General features: G+C 44.1%; 1 protein-coding gene across 4 annotated transcripts in view; it reads left to right on the plus strand.

Annotated features, from left to right (window-relative positions):
• MDGA2 (MAM domain containing glycosylphosphatidylinositol anchor 2) overlaps positions 1-18,773 on the plus strand; it is a 633,808-nt gene that overhangs the window by 612,057 nt on the left and 2,978 nt on the right. For all 4 annotated transcript variants that reach the window (XM_067463147.1, XM_067463149.1, XM_067463148.1 and 1 more), the window contains exon 16: positions 12,427-12,532. In XM_067463147.1, the coding sequence (XP_067319248.1) occupies positions 12,427-12,532 (106 nt within the window). The remainder of the gene's footprint in view (positions 1-12,426; positions 12,533-18,773) is intronic.

The following is an 18,773-nucleotide window of genomic DNA, read 5'->3' on the forward strand; positions in this document are numbered from 1 at the left end:
AAAAGGCCACCTGACATGGATCTGCATGCATCATTCGAAAATAGATCACACGGTCCTAGACGCTTGGGATATGTTCGACTTGTGATTTTGTGATACGAAATCCAGCATAGAGATCTCGTTTGCTGTGACATACTGTGGTTTTGTGTCAGTAAAATAATATAATTTTATTTTGATACCCTGCCACCATCTCCCCAGATGGACTCGGGATGGCTTACAAGGGTACAAGCCCAAAAAGACAGATTAAAACACACACAATAAAATAAAATAAGACAAAATAAAATAAATTGCAATTTCAGAGAAACATTACAATCACATTACACATTTTAAACACAGCATCATGGCTGAAAGAATAAGTGCTGAGTGTGGAGGGATCAGGGAATGTGTACTTGTTGCTAGACAAAGCCCAGGGAAAGTGCAAGATGTGCTTCTGTTCTGTCGCCGCTGGAGCTAAAATCAAATGCTTCTAAGAGAGGATGCAAGGCTTGCGTCCAGCGGGAAGCCCGGGGGCCCGAGAAGGAGCCTTTAGAGGAACTTTCCCTACTAAGCAGGCTTTAGGAGACTTGGATCTAAAATACAACAGTCTTTATTAATGAACAAGCAGAAATTCTAAGATTTCTAAATCGTCTATTGGCTTCTGCAGTCTTGTTTGCAGGAAACAGGCACTATCTTCAAGAAACTTTGTTTAACAGAAAAATTCCCCTTTAAAGCTCCTCCCAAGCTGCTGTGAACTTAAACCTAACTGGTTTGAGTCTGCTACCGGCTGAACTGCGTCTCAGAACCAAACAGACGTACCATCAGGCTTGAAATCACTTAGCTGAAGATGAAGAGCTGTTATTCCCTCTGGAGGTCCTCAGGGCTGTGAAGCTGTTCCCTGGAACCCTTTGGGAATCCGTAGAGGCCTTTAATCTGTTCTTCCCCAGGAACTCTTAAAAGACGAAGCTTTTGCACAGGAGGAATGTCTGTATGCATCCTCTGCCTTGGCTTCTCTTGCTGTAACTAACTGAAAAATGGTCCTTTCCCTCCAAAAAGCAAAAAAGGGGGCGGGACCAGGGATCCTAACTATAATTGGCAGGTGGCTTACCCTATGATTGCAGCCTAGAACAGGAAGCCACCCTGCTGCAAAATCCCAAGCCTGGGATTGCAAACAAACATTAACTGCAAAGCAAACAAAATAGGAGCTCCTGGTACAGCTGTACCAGTACAGCTTCAAATCAAGTTAAAGTCACAGCGGGAAGGATAGCGTCCTTAGGCATTTACAATAATAGGGTTACAGACGGGAGGATCAACAAAAGTGAAAAGAACTATGGAGAGATCCAATCCAATTCTCTGGTGGAACTGCCTAATCAAATGCACAGTGGAACATTCAGATTTTTAATTCCTTACGGAAAGTGGAAAGCATTTGGGTAGCGAGTTGCAGAGCCAAGTTCCACCACTGAGAAGGCCCTCTCTCTCGTTCTCACCAGCTTTGTTTGAGACGGTGGCAGAAGCGAGAGCAGAGCCTCTTCAGATGATCTTAACTTGCTGGTTCGTAGTGTTGCGCCTCAGATTAAGCTTCACCTTGCTCTCAAGCAACACCAGACCACGGCTGTAAGAATTATGATTTATTGTAAGGATTCCAAAAGAAGGCAAAGGTTAAGTCAATACAAAGTTCCAAAGTTCAGTAAAATGCACGGTACAGTTCCAGAAATCCTTAAGAGAAAATCAGGATAGGCAAGAGTCATGAAGCAGGAAGCACAAACCCTGTGCCAAGCAACTTAGTCCAAAAGCAGCACGAAGAAACCCAGACTCCAAGCCTCCTGTCTCCCAATGCAGGAACGTAAAGCTGCTAGCATAAAGCCACGTTGAAACTGACAGCTGTGAATCGCCAGTAAAAGCCCTACTTTTACACATCAAAACAATCTACTTTCCCACTGCTCCCTTGACCCGTCGCTGACCTAACTTGGCAGCGATCCGCAAGCTCCTTCTCACGGTTTTGTTTTCCCTTTGAAGCAGCACCTGGGCCCCATCCTTATCAGCTGCATTCCTGTCCTGTGAGAACCGCTTCTCCAACTCTACTGCAGGCTGAGAAAACTGTGGCTGAGAAAACTGAAACCCATCAGGCTGCTCAGGAGACTGTTGCACCACAACACGTAGGGGAAAATGCAATCTCGAAGATAGGCAAGTCCTGAATCATTTAGAGCTTTGTAGATAACCCTCCCCTCTCTGGAGATGCTTCTTGTACAGCCTTCTAGCTAGTACAGCCACAGTTGCTGCACAATCCGAGGCATGTATTGTCGCAACTCAAGGTAGTTTTCACCTTGCTCAAGTCACCAGCACACACCAAGGCTGTAGTTTTGTAGTTTATTGAGAAAAAGCAAAATCAAAACAGAGAAATAAAGATGCAAGTTCAATAGGCAAAACAGAGTCTTAAGTGCAAAGGCAAGGTTTCCAAGATCCACAGGCAAATAACATGAAGCATAATCCCTTAGCAATGTTCAAACAAGAGTCCATGGCAAACAGGTAAAATCAGGATCAGAATCCCAGTCTCCAAAAAGCCAGGAGCGTTTCGTAAAAGCCGAGGCTATTCCACAGAAGTTAACAGGTAAGAAGTAACATTGGGCTGACAAGCAATGCCTGTCAGCTACATCATTAAATAACCCTCCTGAACATGAAAGCATTGCGTTGACCTTTGGCTTTCCTCTTGCTAGCAAGGCGTGTGCTTAATTGCAAACGGTCCTGTCTGCTCATTAATTCACTATTATCTTCAAATTCCTTATCTTGGCCCAGCTGGGCCGGATCACTCTGGGAACCGAAAGGAGTCTCCAGCTGCTTTTGTGGGATTGCACTGTCTCTATCTAAAGGCACATTCCTTTCCCTGGGGAACAGGCTTGCTGTTTCTTCTTCACAAGGCACACTATCAGCCTCGTCTGGAGCATGTACAGGAATCTGAAACCCATCAGTCTCCTCGTCATCCTGCAGAAAATCATGCTCAGGCTCGGAAGGCCCAGGCCCAGGCCCAGAAGGGCCAAACAGTTCAGTTTCAGACTCAGATTCAGACTGAGCCACAACATGTATCTTCTTAAGCCGCTCCCAAATGGCATGTGCAGTGGGCAAACTGCAGATGTGGACCAACTGCTCATCGTCCACCTCAAGGATAAGAGATGCCTTGGCCTTCTCCTGTGCTCTCTGCTCCTCTGCTGTTGGTTGTTATGGTGGTGGATTCACAGTACAATCCCACAGAGATTCCCTCCCCAGGTAACTCTCCATACGAACCTTCCATATGGAGTAATTACTGCCATTCAACCTGAGAATTGGGAATGCTACCAAATTCACTCCTGGATCCATCTTCCAGAGTTTAATCCCACAACAAAAGTAAAGTCCAAAAAATAAATTTCCTCAGTTATGATCTTTGCAAAAATAGGACTAGACTGGGATATGCTGGGCCCATAACCTGTTGTGCTCAAGCGGGTTTCAGTCAGGTCCAATGCAGAAGACACAATAACATTGCACCCAGGCAAGAGGAAAAAGAATAGAAAAACTTTACTCTTATTAGCAGAGTTAAAACATAAACGTGCAATGTTGCAAACAAAAACAAACAGTGCAACAATCTTACATAGTCCTTGTAAGCAATACAGAATGAGACTTCTTCATCTTCATCCAAATGAGAGAGCAGTAGAAATGGTTGAGCAAAAGCTCCTCAGAGCAAAAGCCGAACTGTATTCTAAAATCCATACAGTTATACCCCACCAGGTGTGGTCCAAACTTACTAGTTGACCTACATTAGCAGCTGCACGTAATCTACAGTATAAGGTTTTCTTTAACACACACACATAGCAAAAGCTAAACTGTATTCTAAAATCCATACAGTTATACCCCACTGGGTGTGGTCCAAACTTACTAGTTGACCTACATTAGCAGCTGCACGTAATCTACAGTATAAGGTTTTCTTTAACAAACAAACACACACACACACACACACTTGATCCTGTTACAACTTACTGTAAACCTGCACCTTGAACTGGGACTGGAAACTTATTGGGAGCCAATGGAGTTGTTTAAACAGGATGCGGTTGCTCTGGATGCGGTTTGTGTGTCCACGCCACCCCCCTTTTCTTATTTCCAAACACGAAACACATTTAGGGACACGAAGGCACCGAACAAATAAAGCAAAATAAATGTCAGCACAGCTGGGACTTTAAATTACTCTCTTTTTCCTCCAAAGCCGTTCCTCCTCCAACCAAACTTTATTTTGCATTTAAGAGCCTAAATGGGAAGGGACATAAACCTCCCAGTTAATTTTAAGGGGAATGAATCAGACTGAATCTTTTCCTGCAGTAAATGTGATTGCTCCAACACAGGAATTAAAGCTGTTTTATAGGTTAATTCATACACTGAAGTGCACCCTAGATTTATTTTATGCCTTCCCGGCCCACATATCATCCGCCCAGGGTTTCTCATCTGGAGAGGGGATTATTGATGCTTTACCGCAATCCCCGATTCAGAATGGCTCCAAAAGACAGGGATAAATTCTAGCAAGAGAGTCTCCTCTGAAAGAACTATTTTAAGACTTCTGGAGGGCTGTCGGTGTGCTGCTTGGTACAAAAATGACGTCTCCGGTCCAGCAGTCTTGCTCTCGTCCTGAACACGAGGAAGAAATGCTTCTCCTGAAACAATTCAGGGAGGAGATGCAGAAGCTGGAAGGTGTCCAGAGAAGGATATCTGCCTTGCAGGATGAATCCAGTTGGACACCACTCGAACTCAATGCTGTGGAGTCATAGGAAGTAGAGCTACAAGTTGGGTAGATGCGGGGAATGCCGTGGATGTAGCGTACCTGGATTTCAGTAAGGCCTTCGACAAGGTCCCCCATGACCTTCTGGCAAGGAAACTAGTCCAATGTGGGCGAGGCAAAACTACGGTGAGGTGGATCTGGAATTGGTTAAATGGACGAACACAGAGAGTGCTCACTAATGCTTCCTCTTCATCTTGGAAAGAAGTGACAAGTGGAGTGCCGCAGGGTTCCATCCTGGGCCCGGTCCTGTTCAACATCTTTATTAATGACTTAGATGAAGGGCTAGAAGGCAGGATCATCAAGTTTGCAGGCGACACCAAATTGGGAGGGAGAGCCAATAGTCCAGAGGACAGGAGCAGGATTCAAAATGATCTTGACAGATTAGAGAGATGGGCCAAAACTAGCAAAATGAAGTTCAACAGTGACAAATGCAAGATACTCCACTTTGGCAGAAAAAATGAAATGCAAAGATACAGAATGGGGGACAATGCCTGGCTCGAGAGCAGTACGTGTGAAAAAGATCTTGGAGTCCTCGTGGACAACAAGTTAAACATGAGCCAACAATGTGATGTGGTGGCAAAAAAAGCCAATGGGATTTTGGCCTGCATCAAGAGGAACATAGTGTCTAGATCTAAGGAAGTAATGCTACCCCTCTATTCCGCTTTGGTTAGACCACACCTGGAATACTGTGTCCAATTCTGGGCACCACAATTCAAGAGAGATATTGACAAGCTGGAATGTGTCCAGAGGAGGGCGACTAAAATGATCAAGGGTCTGGAGAACAAGCCCTATGAGGAGCGGCTTAAGGAGCTGGGCATGTTTAGCCTGAAGAAGAGAAGGCTGAGAGGAGATATGATGAGGGCCATGTAGAAATATGTGAGAGGAAGCCACAGGGAGGAGGGAGCAAGCTTGTTTTCTGCTTCCCTGGAGACTAGGACGCAATGGAGCAATGGCTTCAAACTACAAGAGAGGAGATTTCATCTGAACACGAGGAAGAATTTCCTGGCTGTGAGAGCCGTTCAGCAGTGGAACTCTCTGCCCCGGAGTGTGGTGGAGGCTCCTTCTTTGGAAGTTTTTAAACAGAGGCTGGATGGCCATCTGTCAGGGGTGATTTGAATGCAATATTCCTGCTTCTTGGCAGAATGGGGTTGGACTGGATGGCCCAGGAGGTCTCTTCCAACTCTGTGATTCTATGATTCTATCTCCCATGAGTCCATGGTATTGAGCCATGGCAGTCAAACTGTGTTAATTCTAACCCCTTCTACACTGCCATATAAAACCCATATTATTTGCTTTGAAATGGATTATATGGCTGTGTAGACTCATTTATTTATTTATTTACTATATTTATTTATTTATTTATTATACTACAATCTTAAGCACCTAGATGTTTCATAGGGAGAGGTGCATTCGGACAGGTAAACTGGGACAGAACCGTTTAGGTGCTTATGATCATCTGGAGAGGCCGTGCTCTCGGTCCCACCCTCTTCACAGATGCAATTGGCAGGAACGAGAGACAGGGCCTTCTCAACGGTGGCCCCTCAGCTATGGAACACCTTTGCAGAATCAGTAATACTTTTGAATAAGTAAACTCTTTCGACCTGAACTTTCCTCTAGAGCAGTGGTTCCCAAACTGTGGGTCCCCAGGTGTTTTGGCCTACAACTCCCAGAAATCCCAGTCAGTTTACCAGCTGTTAGGATTTCTGGAAACAGAAGGTCAAAACATCTGGGGACCCACCGGTTCAGAACCATGGCTCTAGAGCAGTGGTTCCCAGCCTTATGGTTGGAAACCATGGTTCTAGAGCAAATTAGCAATTGTGAATATGGAATGCAGAATTAATATCACATTCTCTGCAGTGTCTCAATGCAATGGAATTCAGGGATTGGTAGTTTTGTGATATCTTTGCCCTTCTCTGTTGTTGTTGTTGTTGTTGTTCGTCTCTGTCAGAGAACCCTGGTTCCACAGTAAATTGCAAATCCCAGGATTCCATAGCATGCATTTCATAGAATCATAGAATCATAGAATCATAGAATCCAAGAGTTGGAAGAGACCTCATGGGCCATCCAGTCCAACCCCATTCTGCCAAGAAGCAGGAATATTGCATTCAAATCACCCCTGACAGATGGCCATCCAGCCTCTGTTTAAAAGCTTCCAAAGAAGGAGCCTCCACCACACTCCAGGGCAGAGAGTTCCACTGCTGAACGGCTCTCACAGTCAGGAAGTTCTTCCTAATGTTCAGATGGAATCTCCTCTCTTGTAGTTTGAAGCCCTTGTTCCATTGCGTCCTCATCTCCAAGGAAGCAGAAAACAAGCTTGCTCCCTCCTCTTCCCTGTGGCTTCCTCTCACATATTTATACATGGCTATCATATCTCCTCTCAGCCTTCTCTTCTTCAGGCTAAACATGCCCAGCTCCTTAAGCCACTCCTCATAGGGCTTGTTCTCCAGACATTTGTGGCCATTAAAGTTGCATTAAGCTGCTGCAATGCTGCCACATGGACTTAGTCAACGTTGTGATCCTTTTGGAGGCTATGCAAACTTCCACAATAGGAAGGAGATATGCCTGCATCATGAAAAGGCGTACGATGTCATGTCCCTATTGGGATGTCAGCCTCTACGAGTGGGCTTTGAGCTGTTAATGTGCCTTGGAACTGTTGGCTGGTGCAAATATAACCATATATATAACACCCTATATCCAGAATTGGGTATTTCTGAACTGATACCTGCTGTCCAAGTTTCACTGACACCAGTTACATTTCTGGGACCAGTTCCAAATGGTGTTTATTCCCTTCCAAGCCTCGAATATAAGGGTTGTCATCACATGGATTATGGAAGATGGGCCACTTGCAGAACTACACAAGTCTCTTCAAAGGAACTCAACTCCCCAAATACTTCCTCTGTCCTGTGGCCCACCAACGTGGCCATTTTTGTGCTGGGAAAGGGTGGGGAATCGGTAGCAAAGTGTGCATTGAGTTCCCAATATTTATTTATTTACCACACTTTTTATCCCACTCTTTTCAGCCCGAAGGCGACTTAGTGCAGCATACAGACTGGCAATAATTAATGCTGAGCACACATAAATACATCATTTAAAACAAGTTAAATCACATAATAAAATCCATATAAAAACAATTTAAAACTATAAAAATCAATGATTTCCAGGTTTAAATCCATATCCATTTGCATCGTTAAGCCGTTCCATATTTGTTTACAATACTGAGTTTGTCTGGTTACATTGAGTTTCCAAAACCTTGCTCGAAAAGCCAGGTTTTTACCCTTTTCCTAAAAGTCAGGAGGGAAGGGCCGATCTAATATCTCTAGGGAGGGAGTTCCACAGCCGAGGGGCCACCAATGAGAAGACCCTGTCTCTCGTCCCCACCAACCGCACATCTGAGGCAGGTGGGATTGAGATCAGGGCCTCCCCAGATGATCTTAAATGCTTGTAAGGTTTGTAAGGGGAGACACATTTGGATAGGTCAGTTGGACCGGAACCATTTGGGGCTTTATAGGCTAAAGCCATCACTTTGAATTGTGCCCGGTACCAAATTGACAGCCAATGGAGCTGGCACAATAGAGGAGTTCCCTGAATGCCGCTCCCGTTAGTAGCACACTAGACCTTTTGAAGCTTCTGAACAGTGTTCAAAGGCAACCCCACATAGAGTGTGTTGCAGTAGTGTATATGGAATTTAACCAGTGTGTGGACTACTGTGGCCAAGTCAGACTACCCAAGGTATGGGTGTAGCTGGTGCACAAGCTTTAACTGTGCGAATGCTTCCCTGGTCACCACCAAAACCTGAGGTTCCAGGCTCAGCGATGAGTCTAGGATCACTCCCAAGCTACAAACCTGCGTCTTGCTTGTTTATAAAGCTATTGTCCTCCCAACCCTGTGATATGCCTGTGAGACGTGGACAGTCTACAGACGTCACATGCAACATCTGGAACGATTCCATCAGCGCTGCTTCCGGAAAATCCTGCAAATCTCTTGGGAAGACAAGCGGACAAATGTCAGTGTGCTGGAAGAAGCAAAGACCACCAGCATTGAAGTGATGGTCCTCCGCCATCAACTCCGCTGGACTGGCCATGTTGTCTGGATGCCCGACCACCGTCTCCCAAAGCAGTTGCTCTACTCCGAACTCAAGAACGGAAAATGGAATGTTGGAGGACAGGAAAAAAGATTGAAAGATGGGCTCAAAGCCAAGCTCAAAAGTTGTGGCATAGACACTGAGAACTGGGAAGCCCTGGCCCTTGAGCGCTCCAGATGGTGGTCAGCTGTGACCAGCAGTGCTGCAGAATTTGAAGAGGCACGAATGGAGGGCGAAAGAGAGAAACGTGCCAAGAGGTAGGTGCGTCAAGCCAACCCCAACCGAGACTGCCTCCCACCTGGAAACCGATTCCCTCACTGTAGAAGAAGATGCAGATCAAGAAGAGGGCTCCGCAGCCACCAACAGATCCACCCCTAGGTTACCACTCTTGGAGGACCATCATCCTCGGACTACGAGGGATTGCCTAAGTAAGCAACTTCAGGGGGAGTGTAACCCCATCCAGCACAGGTTGTAACCCTATCCCGTGTTCGGCCTTTCGACTGACCAGGAGGACTTCTGTCTTGTATGGATTCAATTTCAATTTGTTCACCCTCATCCAAATCACAGCAGCCAAGCACCAGTTCGGGACCTGGACGGCCTCCTTAGTAGCAGGTGGGAAGGACTGACAAGAGAGATATTGACAAGCTGGAATGTGTCCAGAGGAGGGCGACTAAAATGATCAAGGGTCTGGAGAACAAGCCCTATGAGGAGCGGCTTAAGGAGCTGGGCATGTTTAGCCTGAAAAAGAGAAGGCTGAGAGGAGATATGATGGCCATGTATAAATATGTGAGAGGAAGCCACAGGGAGGAGGAGGGAGCAAGCTTGTTTCCTGCTTCCTTGGAGACTAGGACGCAATGGAACAATGGCTTCAAACTACAAGAGAGGAGATTCCATCTGAACATGAGGAAGAACTTCCTAACTGGGAGAGCCGTTCAGCAGTGGAACTCTCTGCCCCGGAGTGTGGTGGAGGCTCCTTCTTTGGAAGCTTTTAAGCAGAGGCTGGATGGCCATCTGTCAGGGGTGATTTGAATGCAATATTCCTGCTTCTTGTCACAATGGGGTTGGACTGGATGGCCCATGAGGTCTCTTCCAACTCTTTGATTCTATGATTCTATGATTCTATGACTTGGAGGGAGGGCTGAAGTTGGCCCATGTCTGCTTTAGACGGAGGCACCACAATCACTGCGCATTTCACGTTTGTTTGCAGATTTAGTTGCAGTGTTGCAGCTAACATATCTTCATGTAACTATGCAGTTCCAACTCCTTGATGTAGGGGCTCACCTTGCGTGATATAGCGTGGGGTATAAATACTTTAATGCAACTATTCAAATGTTTATTTCCCGTTCTATGCCATACGATCTCATAAGCAAGTAATGCTGTAGCTATTGATTTTTGCAGTATGCATTCATTTTAATAAGCAATGTGATACATGCGCTTCCTGAAGATGTGGTGACAACCTGTTGGAAAACAAATATATCCATAAAACTAATTGGGGAGGTTTTGCACTCTGTTACTGCAAAATACATGCAATGTCTTGCCTTCCTATTTTGGGGGCACAGTTAGCAAGAATTCAGCAATCAGAAAGAAGCAGACGTGGTTCTTTGTTTTGTGTATTTTAATATGTATTTTGTAGAAATGTGTTCTAATATGTGTGTTTTGTAGAAGGTTTTTAGATGATTGTGTGTGTTTTAGCGATGTTGTAATCCACCTTGAGCCACAAGGAGAGGTGGGTAAGAAAATAATACTATGATAAGAATGATAGTAATCATAATAATCATAATAATCTATATAAATAAAAATGTAATCTTCGTTTGTGGGATTAACATCACTCAAAAACTACTGGACGAATTGCTGCCAAATTTGGCCACAAGACACCTACTAACCCAAGGTTAACCCATCACTAAAAAAAATGGTATTGTCATATGGGAATTGTAGTTGCTGGAATTTATAGTTCACCTACAATCAAAGAGCATTCTGAGCTCCACCAACAATGGGATTGAACCAAACTTGGCACACAGAACTCCCATGTCCAACAGAAAACACTAGAAGGGTTTGGTGGGCATTGACCTTGAATTCGGGAGTTGTAGTTCACCTACATCCAGAGAGCACTGTGGACTCAAACAATGATGGATCTGGACCAAACTTGGCGTGAATATTCCATATGTCCAAATATTAACACAGGTGGAGTTTGGGGGGGAATAGACCCTGACATTTGGGAGTTGTAGTTGTTGGGATTTATAGTTCACCTACAATCACAGAGCATTCTGGACCCCACCAATTGGGCCAAACCTCCTACACAGAACCCCCATGACCACCAGAGTGGGCCACATAGAGTGTGTTGCAGTAGTCTATCCTAGATGTAACGAGAGTGTGGATCACCATGGCCAAGTCTGATTTCATATATCATAGCCCTATATCATATCATATTTTTATGACAAATACATAGCTAGGTTCTTGTGGGTTTTTTCGGGCTATATGGCCATGTATCTGTGGAATGACCAGGGTGGGGCAAGGAGCTCTTCCCTGCTGGAGCTAGGTGTGAATGTTTCAACTGACCACCTTCATTAGCATTTGAAGGCCTGGCTGAGCCTTCACACCTAGCTCCAGCAGAGAAGAGCTCTTTGCCCCACCCCGGCCATTCCACAGATATATAAACCCATTGTCCTAATTCCAACAGACCCCACTACCTCTGAGGATGCTTGCCATAGATGCAGGCAAAACGTCAGGAGAAATGCCTCTAGAACATGGCCCTATAGCCCAAAAAAACCCACAAGAACCTAGTGATTCCAGCCATGAAAGCCTTCGACAAAACACAGGTGAAGTTTGGGGGAAATAGACCTTGACATTTGGGAGTTGTAGTTACTGGGATTTATAGTTCGGCTACAATCAAAGAGCATTTGGACCCACACCAACGAGAGAATTGGGCCAAACTTCCCACAGAGAACTTCCACAACCAACAGAAATACTGCCTTAAGGCCATCCAGTCCAACTCCCTTCACCAGGGCAAGAAAACATAATCAAAGCCCTCCTGACAAAGAGCCATCCAGCCATAGATAGAGATAGATAGATAGATAGATAGATAGATGGATGGATGGATGGATGGATGGATGGATAGATGGATAGATGGATAGATGGATAGATGGATAGATGGATAGATGGATAGATGGATAGATGGATAGATGGATAGATGGATAGATGGATAGATAGATAGATACGACTCACACACAGAGAGCTATAGTATCATAGATTTGAAAGGGACCCCTACAGAAGGACAATGATATGTTGCATGTTCCAGAGTGGGCAAACCACATCAACACTGACAAAGAAACAACAAGAAATACTGTTTACCCACAACCATAAATAAATTACATATATTAGAAACCAACACTTTCTCATTACTTTATTTTCCAGATCACCAGATGGGGCCACAGCAACGCGTGGCAAGGGATGGCTAATAATAATAATAATAATAATAATAATAATAATAATAATAATAATGGTGCAATGCACAGTTAGTTTTGCACGTCATCCCTCAATCTTTTAGTTTCCAGGTTCATCTCCTTTCCTTCCTCCCCAGGTTATTTTCGAAGGGATCCGTGGCCGTGGCATCGAAGGAGACATAGCCGTCGATGACATATCCATTGTGGAAGGAGAATGCACGAAATCGGAATCTCCGGACAATCGTAAGTGAGACCATTCCCTTTGCAGTCGTGTGTGGGCCCTGCTTCACCCCAAGGCTCTTGTGCAGCATGAGCATAGACCTCTTCACTGTGGCCCAAGAGTCCTGAGGAACTTTGCACGAATGAATCACAAAGAAGTGCCTGAATGCCCTGGTAAACACCATTTGTGAAACACATATATCAGCAGATTCAGAAAGCTTTACTCTGGAAGTAAGTGTTGACCACAGCACACAATAGTTGCCAGAACCGAAAGCTATTCGGTTACATGATAGAGTTGTCCCTCCAAGGCTGTTCATCATCTTTATCAATAACTTGGATGATGTAATAGAAGGTATGAAGGTCAAATTAGCAGGTGACCTCAAATTGGGAGGGAGAACTCATACCCCAAAGGACAGGATATGGATCGAAAATCACCTTTGCAAACTAGAAAGACAAGTTTATTTATTTATTTATTTACTTTGCTTATATACCGCTGTATCTCAAGCCCGAAGGCGACTCACGGCGGTTCACAAACAGTAAAAACAATGTTGAGCAATATCAACGAGTAGGTACTAACCTTAGGCAATGGGAATGAAATGCAGTGATTTAAGATGGATAACACTTGGCTTAAAAGCCATCAGTGTGAAAAGGATCTCGGAGTCTTAGAAGATCATAAGCTGAAAATGGGACCTCAGTGTGATGTGGCAGCTAAAAAGGCCAACACAATTCCAGGCTACATCGAGAAGAGTAGTCCTTTGTTGGACACAACATGGTCCAGTGTTGAATTCATCATAGTTAAGTGTAAAACTCAACATAGTCCAGTATTGGACTCAACATAGTCCATTGTTGAACTCAAGATGTGTTGGACTCAACAAAGTCCAGTGTTGAACTCAAGAGAGTCCATTGTTGAACTCAACATAGTCCAGTGTAAAACTCAACATAGTCCAGTATAGGACTCAACATAGTCCAGTGTTAAACTCAAGATAGTCTGTTGTTGAACTCAGCATAGTCCAGTGTTGAACTCAAGATAGTCCATTGTTGAACTCAACGTAGTCCAGTGTAAAACTCAACATAGTCCAGTATTGGACTCAACATAGTCCAGCGTTAAACTCAAGATAGTCTGTTGTTGAACTCAGCATAGTCCAGTGTTGAACTCAAGATAGTCCATTGTTGAATTCAACGTAGTCCAGTGTAAAACTCAACATAGTCCAGTATAGGACTCAACATAGTCCAGTGTTAAACTCAAGATAGTCTGTTGTTGAACTCAGCATAGTCCAGTGTTGAACTCAAGATAGTCCATTGTTGAACTCAACGTAGTCCAGTGTAAAACTCAACATAGTCCAGTATTGGACTCAACATAGTCCAGCGTTAAACTCAAGATAGTCTGTTGTTGAACTCAGCATAGTCCAGTGTTGAACTCAAGATAGTCCATTGTTGAATTCAACGTAGTCCAGTGTAAAACTCAACATAGTCCAGTATAGGACTCAACATAGTCCAGTGTTAAACTCAAGATAGTCTGTTGTTGAACTCAGCATAGTCCAGTGTTGAACTCAAGATAGTCCATTGTTGAACTCAACGTAGTCCAGTGTAAAACTCAACATAGTCCAGTATTGGACTCAACATAGTCCAGCGTTAAACTCAAGATAGTCTGTTGTTGAACTCAGCATAGTCCAGTGTTGAACTCAAGATAGTCCATTGTTGAATTCAACGTAGTCCAGTGTAAAACTCAACATAGTCCAGTATAGGACTCAACATAGTCCAGTGTTAAACTCAAGATAGTCTGTTGTTGAACTCAGCATAGTCCAGTGTTGAACTCAAGATAGTCCATTGTTGAACTCAACGTAGTCCAGTGTAAAACTCAACATAGTCCAGTATTGGACTCAACATAGTCCAGCGTTAAACTCAAGATAGTCTGTTGTTGAACTCAGCATAGTCCAGTGTTGAACTCAAGATAGTCCATTGTTGAATTCAACGTAGTCCAGTGTAAAACTCAACATAGTCCAGTATAGGACTCAACATAGTCCAGTGTTAAACTCAAGATAGTCTGTTGTTGAACTCAGCATAGTCCAGTGTTGAACTCAAGATAGTCCATTGTTGAACTCAACGTAGTCCAGTGTAAAACTCAACATAGTCCAGTATTGGACTCAACATAGTCCAGCGTTAAACTCAAGATAGTCTGTTGTTGAACTCAGCATAGTCCAGTGTTGAACTCAAGATAGTCCATTGTTGAATTCAACGTAGTCCAGTGTAAAACTCAACATAGTCCAGTATAGGACTCAACATAGTCCAGTGTTAAACTCAAGATAGTCTGTTGTTGAACTCAGCATAGTCCAGTGTTGAACTCAAGATAGTCCATTGTTGAACTCAACGTAGTCCAGTGTAAAACTCAACATAGTCCAGTATTGGACTCAACATAGTCCAGCGTTAAACTCAAGATAGTCTGTTGTTGAACTCAGCATAGTCCAGTGTTGAACTCAAGATAGTCCATTGTTGAATTCAACGTAGTCCAGTGTAAAACTCAACATAGTCCAGTATAGGACTCAACATAGTCCAGTGTTAAACTCAAGATAGTCTGTTGTTGAACTCAGCATAGTCCAGTGTTGAACTCAAGATAGTCCATTGTTGAACTCAACGTAGTCCAGTGTAAAACTCAACATAGTCCAGTATTGGACTCAACATAGTCCAGCGTTAAACTCAAGATAGTCTGTTGTTGAACTCAGCATAGTCCAGTGTTGAACTCAAGATAGTCCATTGTTGAATTCAACGTAGTCCAGTGTAAAACTCAACATAGTCCAGTATAGGACTCAACATAGTCCAGTGTTAAACTCAAGATAGTCTGTTGTTGAACTCAGCATAGTCCAGTGTTGAACTCAAGATAGTCCATTGTTGAACTCAACGTAGTCCAGTGTAAAACTCAACATAGTCCAGTATTGGACTCAACATAGTCCAGCGTTAAACTCAAGATAGTCTGTTGTTGAACTCAGCATAGTCCAGTGTTGAACTCAAGATAGTCCATTGTTGAATTCAACGTAGTCCAGTGTAAAACTCAACATATTCCAGTATTGGACTCAACATAGTCCAGTGTTGGACTCAACATAGTCTGTTGTTGAACTCAACATAGTCCAGTGTTAAGCTGGACATAGGCTAGTGTTGAACTCAACATAGTTCATTGTTGAACTCAACAATGTTGAGTTCATTGTTGGATTCAATATAGACCAGTGTTGGATTCAACATAGTCCCTTGTTGGACTCAACATAGTCCAGTGTTAAACTCACCATAGTCCCTTGTTGAACTCAACATAGTCCATTGTTGAACTCAATATAGTCCAATGTTGGATTCAACATAGTCCCTTGTTGGACTCAAATAGTCCAGTGTTAAACTCACCATAGTCCCTTGTTGAACTCAGCAAAGTCCAGTGTTGAACTCAAGAGAGTCCATTGTTGGACTCAACATAGTCCATTGTTGGACTCAACAAAGTCCAGTGTTGAACTCAACATAGTCCAGTATTGGACTCAACATAGTCCAGTGTTGGACTCAACATAGTCTGTTGTTGAACTCAACATAGTCCAGTGTTAAGCTGGACATAGGCTAGTGTTGAACTCAACATAGTTCATTGTTGGATTCAACATAGTCCCTTGTTGGATTCAACATAGTCCCTTGTTGGACTCAAATAGTCCAGTGTTGAACTCACCATAGTCCCTTGTTGAACTCAACATAGTCCAGTATTGGACTCAACATAGTCCAGTGTTGAACTCAACATAGTCCAGTGTTGAACTCAACATAGTCCAGTGTTGGACTCAACATAGTCCAGTATTGGACTCAACATAGTCCCTTGCTGAATTCATCATAGTCCAGTGTTAAACTGAACATAACCCAGTGTTGAACTCAACAGTGTTGAGCCCTAGCTTCTGCCAAATGTAGCAGTTCAAAAACATGCAATGGGAATAGGTACCCCCTTGGCGGGAAGGTAAAAGGCGTCCATGCAGCCATGGCAGCAAAACACAACCCGGAGGAGTCTATGGACAAGGGCACCTCCCCATGGCCAGAGTTGATCACTGCCTCCAATGGCCAGAAATGGAAAGGGAAACCTTTGCCTTTGTCTGTGTATTGTATGTCATTGTTGTTCACCATATAAAAGGCATTGAATGTTTGCCTATATATGTGAATATTCTAATCTGCTCTGAGTCCCTTCGGGGAGACAGAGCAGAATATAAATAAAGTGTATTATTATTATTATTATTATTATTATTATTATTATTATTGATAATAATAATAATAATAATAATAATAATAATAATAATAATATTTGAAACACAACAAGATGAGTCCACAGCAAACAAGATCACTCTGCTGGCTGTTGTATTGGATCACACGTCAGACCCTTCCCACGTGTCTAGGACTGTGTGATGTATCAGCAAATAAAATGTGCAGATCCCAGTAAGGTGGCCTTTTGCAGCTGGCAGATGGTAATCTTGTCAGCGCCAATTGTGTTTAAGTGCAGGCCAAGGTCTTTAGGCACTCAGAGGCGGACCTAGGTAATTTTCAACGGTAAGCAAACAGTACTTTGGTCGTCGTCGTCCCCCAACCAATCCTTGATATATATTTTCTGTTTGTCATATGCAAGTTGTAGTTACTGGGATGTATAGTTCACCTACAATCAAAGAGCATTCTGAACTCCACCAATGATGGAATTGAACCAAATATGGCACACAGAACTCCCATATTTGGTTCAATTCTGTCATTGGTGAAGTTCAGAATGCTCTTTGATTGTAGGTGAACTATACATCCCAGTAACTACAACTCTCATATGTCAAGGTCTATTTCCCCCCAAGAGTGCCTCAAGAGCGCCCCTAGGCAAAATCAACTATACTGCAAATGCTTACTTTGTGTAATGGGTTGAGCCGCCCCTGTACTCAGTGTGCCGATCACCACTGGGACCACCTTCACTAATTTGTGCCAGAGTCTTTGCATTATTGTTGTTATTATTATTATTGGGTTTTTGTAGGTTTTTTGGGCTAGATGGCCATGTTCTTGACTGTGAGAGCCGTTCAGCAGTGGAACTCTCTGCCCCGGAGTGTGGTGGAGGCTCCTTCTTTGGAAGCTTTTAAGCAGAGGCTGGATGGCCATCTGTCAGGGGTGATTTGAATGCAATATTCCTGCTTCTTGGCAGAATGGGGTTGGACTGGATGGCCCATGAGGTCTCTTCCAACTCTTTGATTCTATGATTCTATGATTCTAGAAGCATTCTCTCCTGACGTTTCGCCTGCATCTATTGCAGGCATCCTCAGAGGTGCACAACCTCTGAGATTGCCTGCCATAGATGGAGGCGAAACGTCAGGAGAGAATGCCCCTAGAACATGGCCATATAGCCCAAAAAACCTACAAAAACCCAGTGATTCCGGCCATGAAAGCCTTCAACAATTATTATTATTATTATTATTATTATTATTATTATTATTTTCTAAACTGTATTTTTACTCCTATTGTGGGTCTCATATCAGGCTATTAATTAAATGAATAACCCCTGTAATGTCTAGACCTGACTCTCATCCGGAGTTTCGGGGTGCGGTGTTATCTGTACGCAGATGACGTCCAACTCTGTCACTCCTTCCCACCTACTACTAAGGAGGCTGTTCAGGTCCTGAACCGCTGCTTGGCCGCTGTATTGGACTGGAAGAGGGCTAATCTGAATCCAGATAAGACAGAGGCACTCCTGGTCAGTCGAAAGGCCGAACAGGGCATAAGGTTACAGACTGTGTTAGACGGGGTCACACTCCCCCTGAAGACGCAGGTTCGCAGCTTGGGTGTGATCCTGGACTCTTCGCTAAGCTTGGAACCCCACGTTTCGGCGGTGTCCAGGGGAGCATTTGCACAACTCAAACTTGTGTGCCAGTTGCGCCCGTACCTTGGGAAGTCTGACTTGGCCACGGTAGTCCACGCTCTGGTTACATCCCAGATTGATTACTGCAACGCGCTCTACATGGGGTTGCCCTTGAAGACTGCCCGGAAGCTTCAGATGGTCCAACGCTCGGCGGCCAGGTTGCTAACGGGAGCGGCACTCAGGGAGCATACCACTCCTCTGTTGAGCCAGCTCCACTGGCTGCCAATCCGCTACCGGGCACAATTCAAGGTGCTGGCTTTGGCCTATAAAGCCCTAAACGGTTCTGGCCTCGCTTACCTCTCCGAACGCATCTCCACCTATGAACCGACTAGAACATTAAGATCGTCTGGGGAGGCCCTGCTCTCGATCCCGCCTGCGTCACAG

The sequence above is a fragment of the Anolis sagrei genome, chromosome 1 (genome assembly GCF_037176765.1).
Source record: "Anolis sagrei isolate rAnoSag1 chromosome 1, rAnoSag1.mat, whole genome shotgun sequence".
Classification (NCBI taxonomy): Eukaryota; Metazoa; Chordata; class Lepidosauria; order Squamata; family Dactyloidae; genus Anolis; species Anolis sagrei.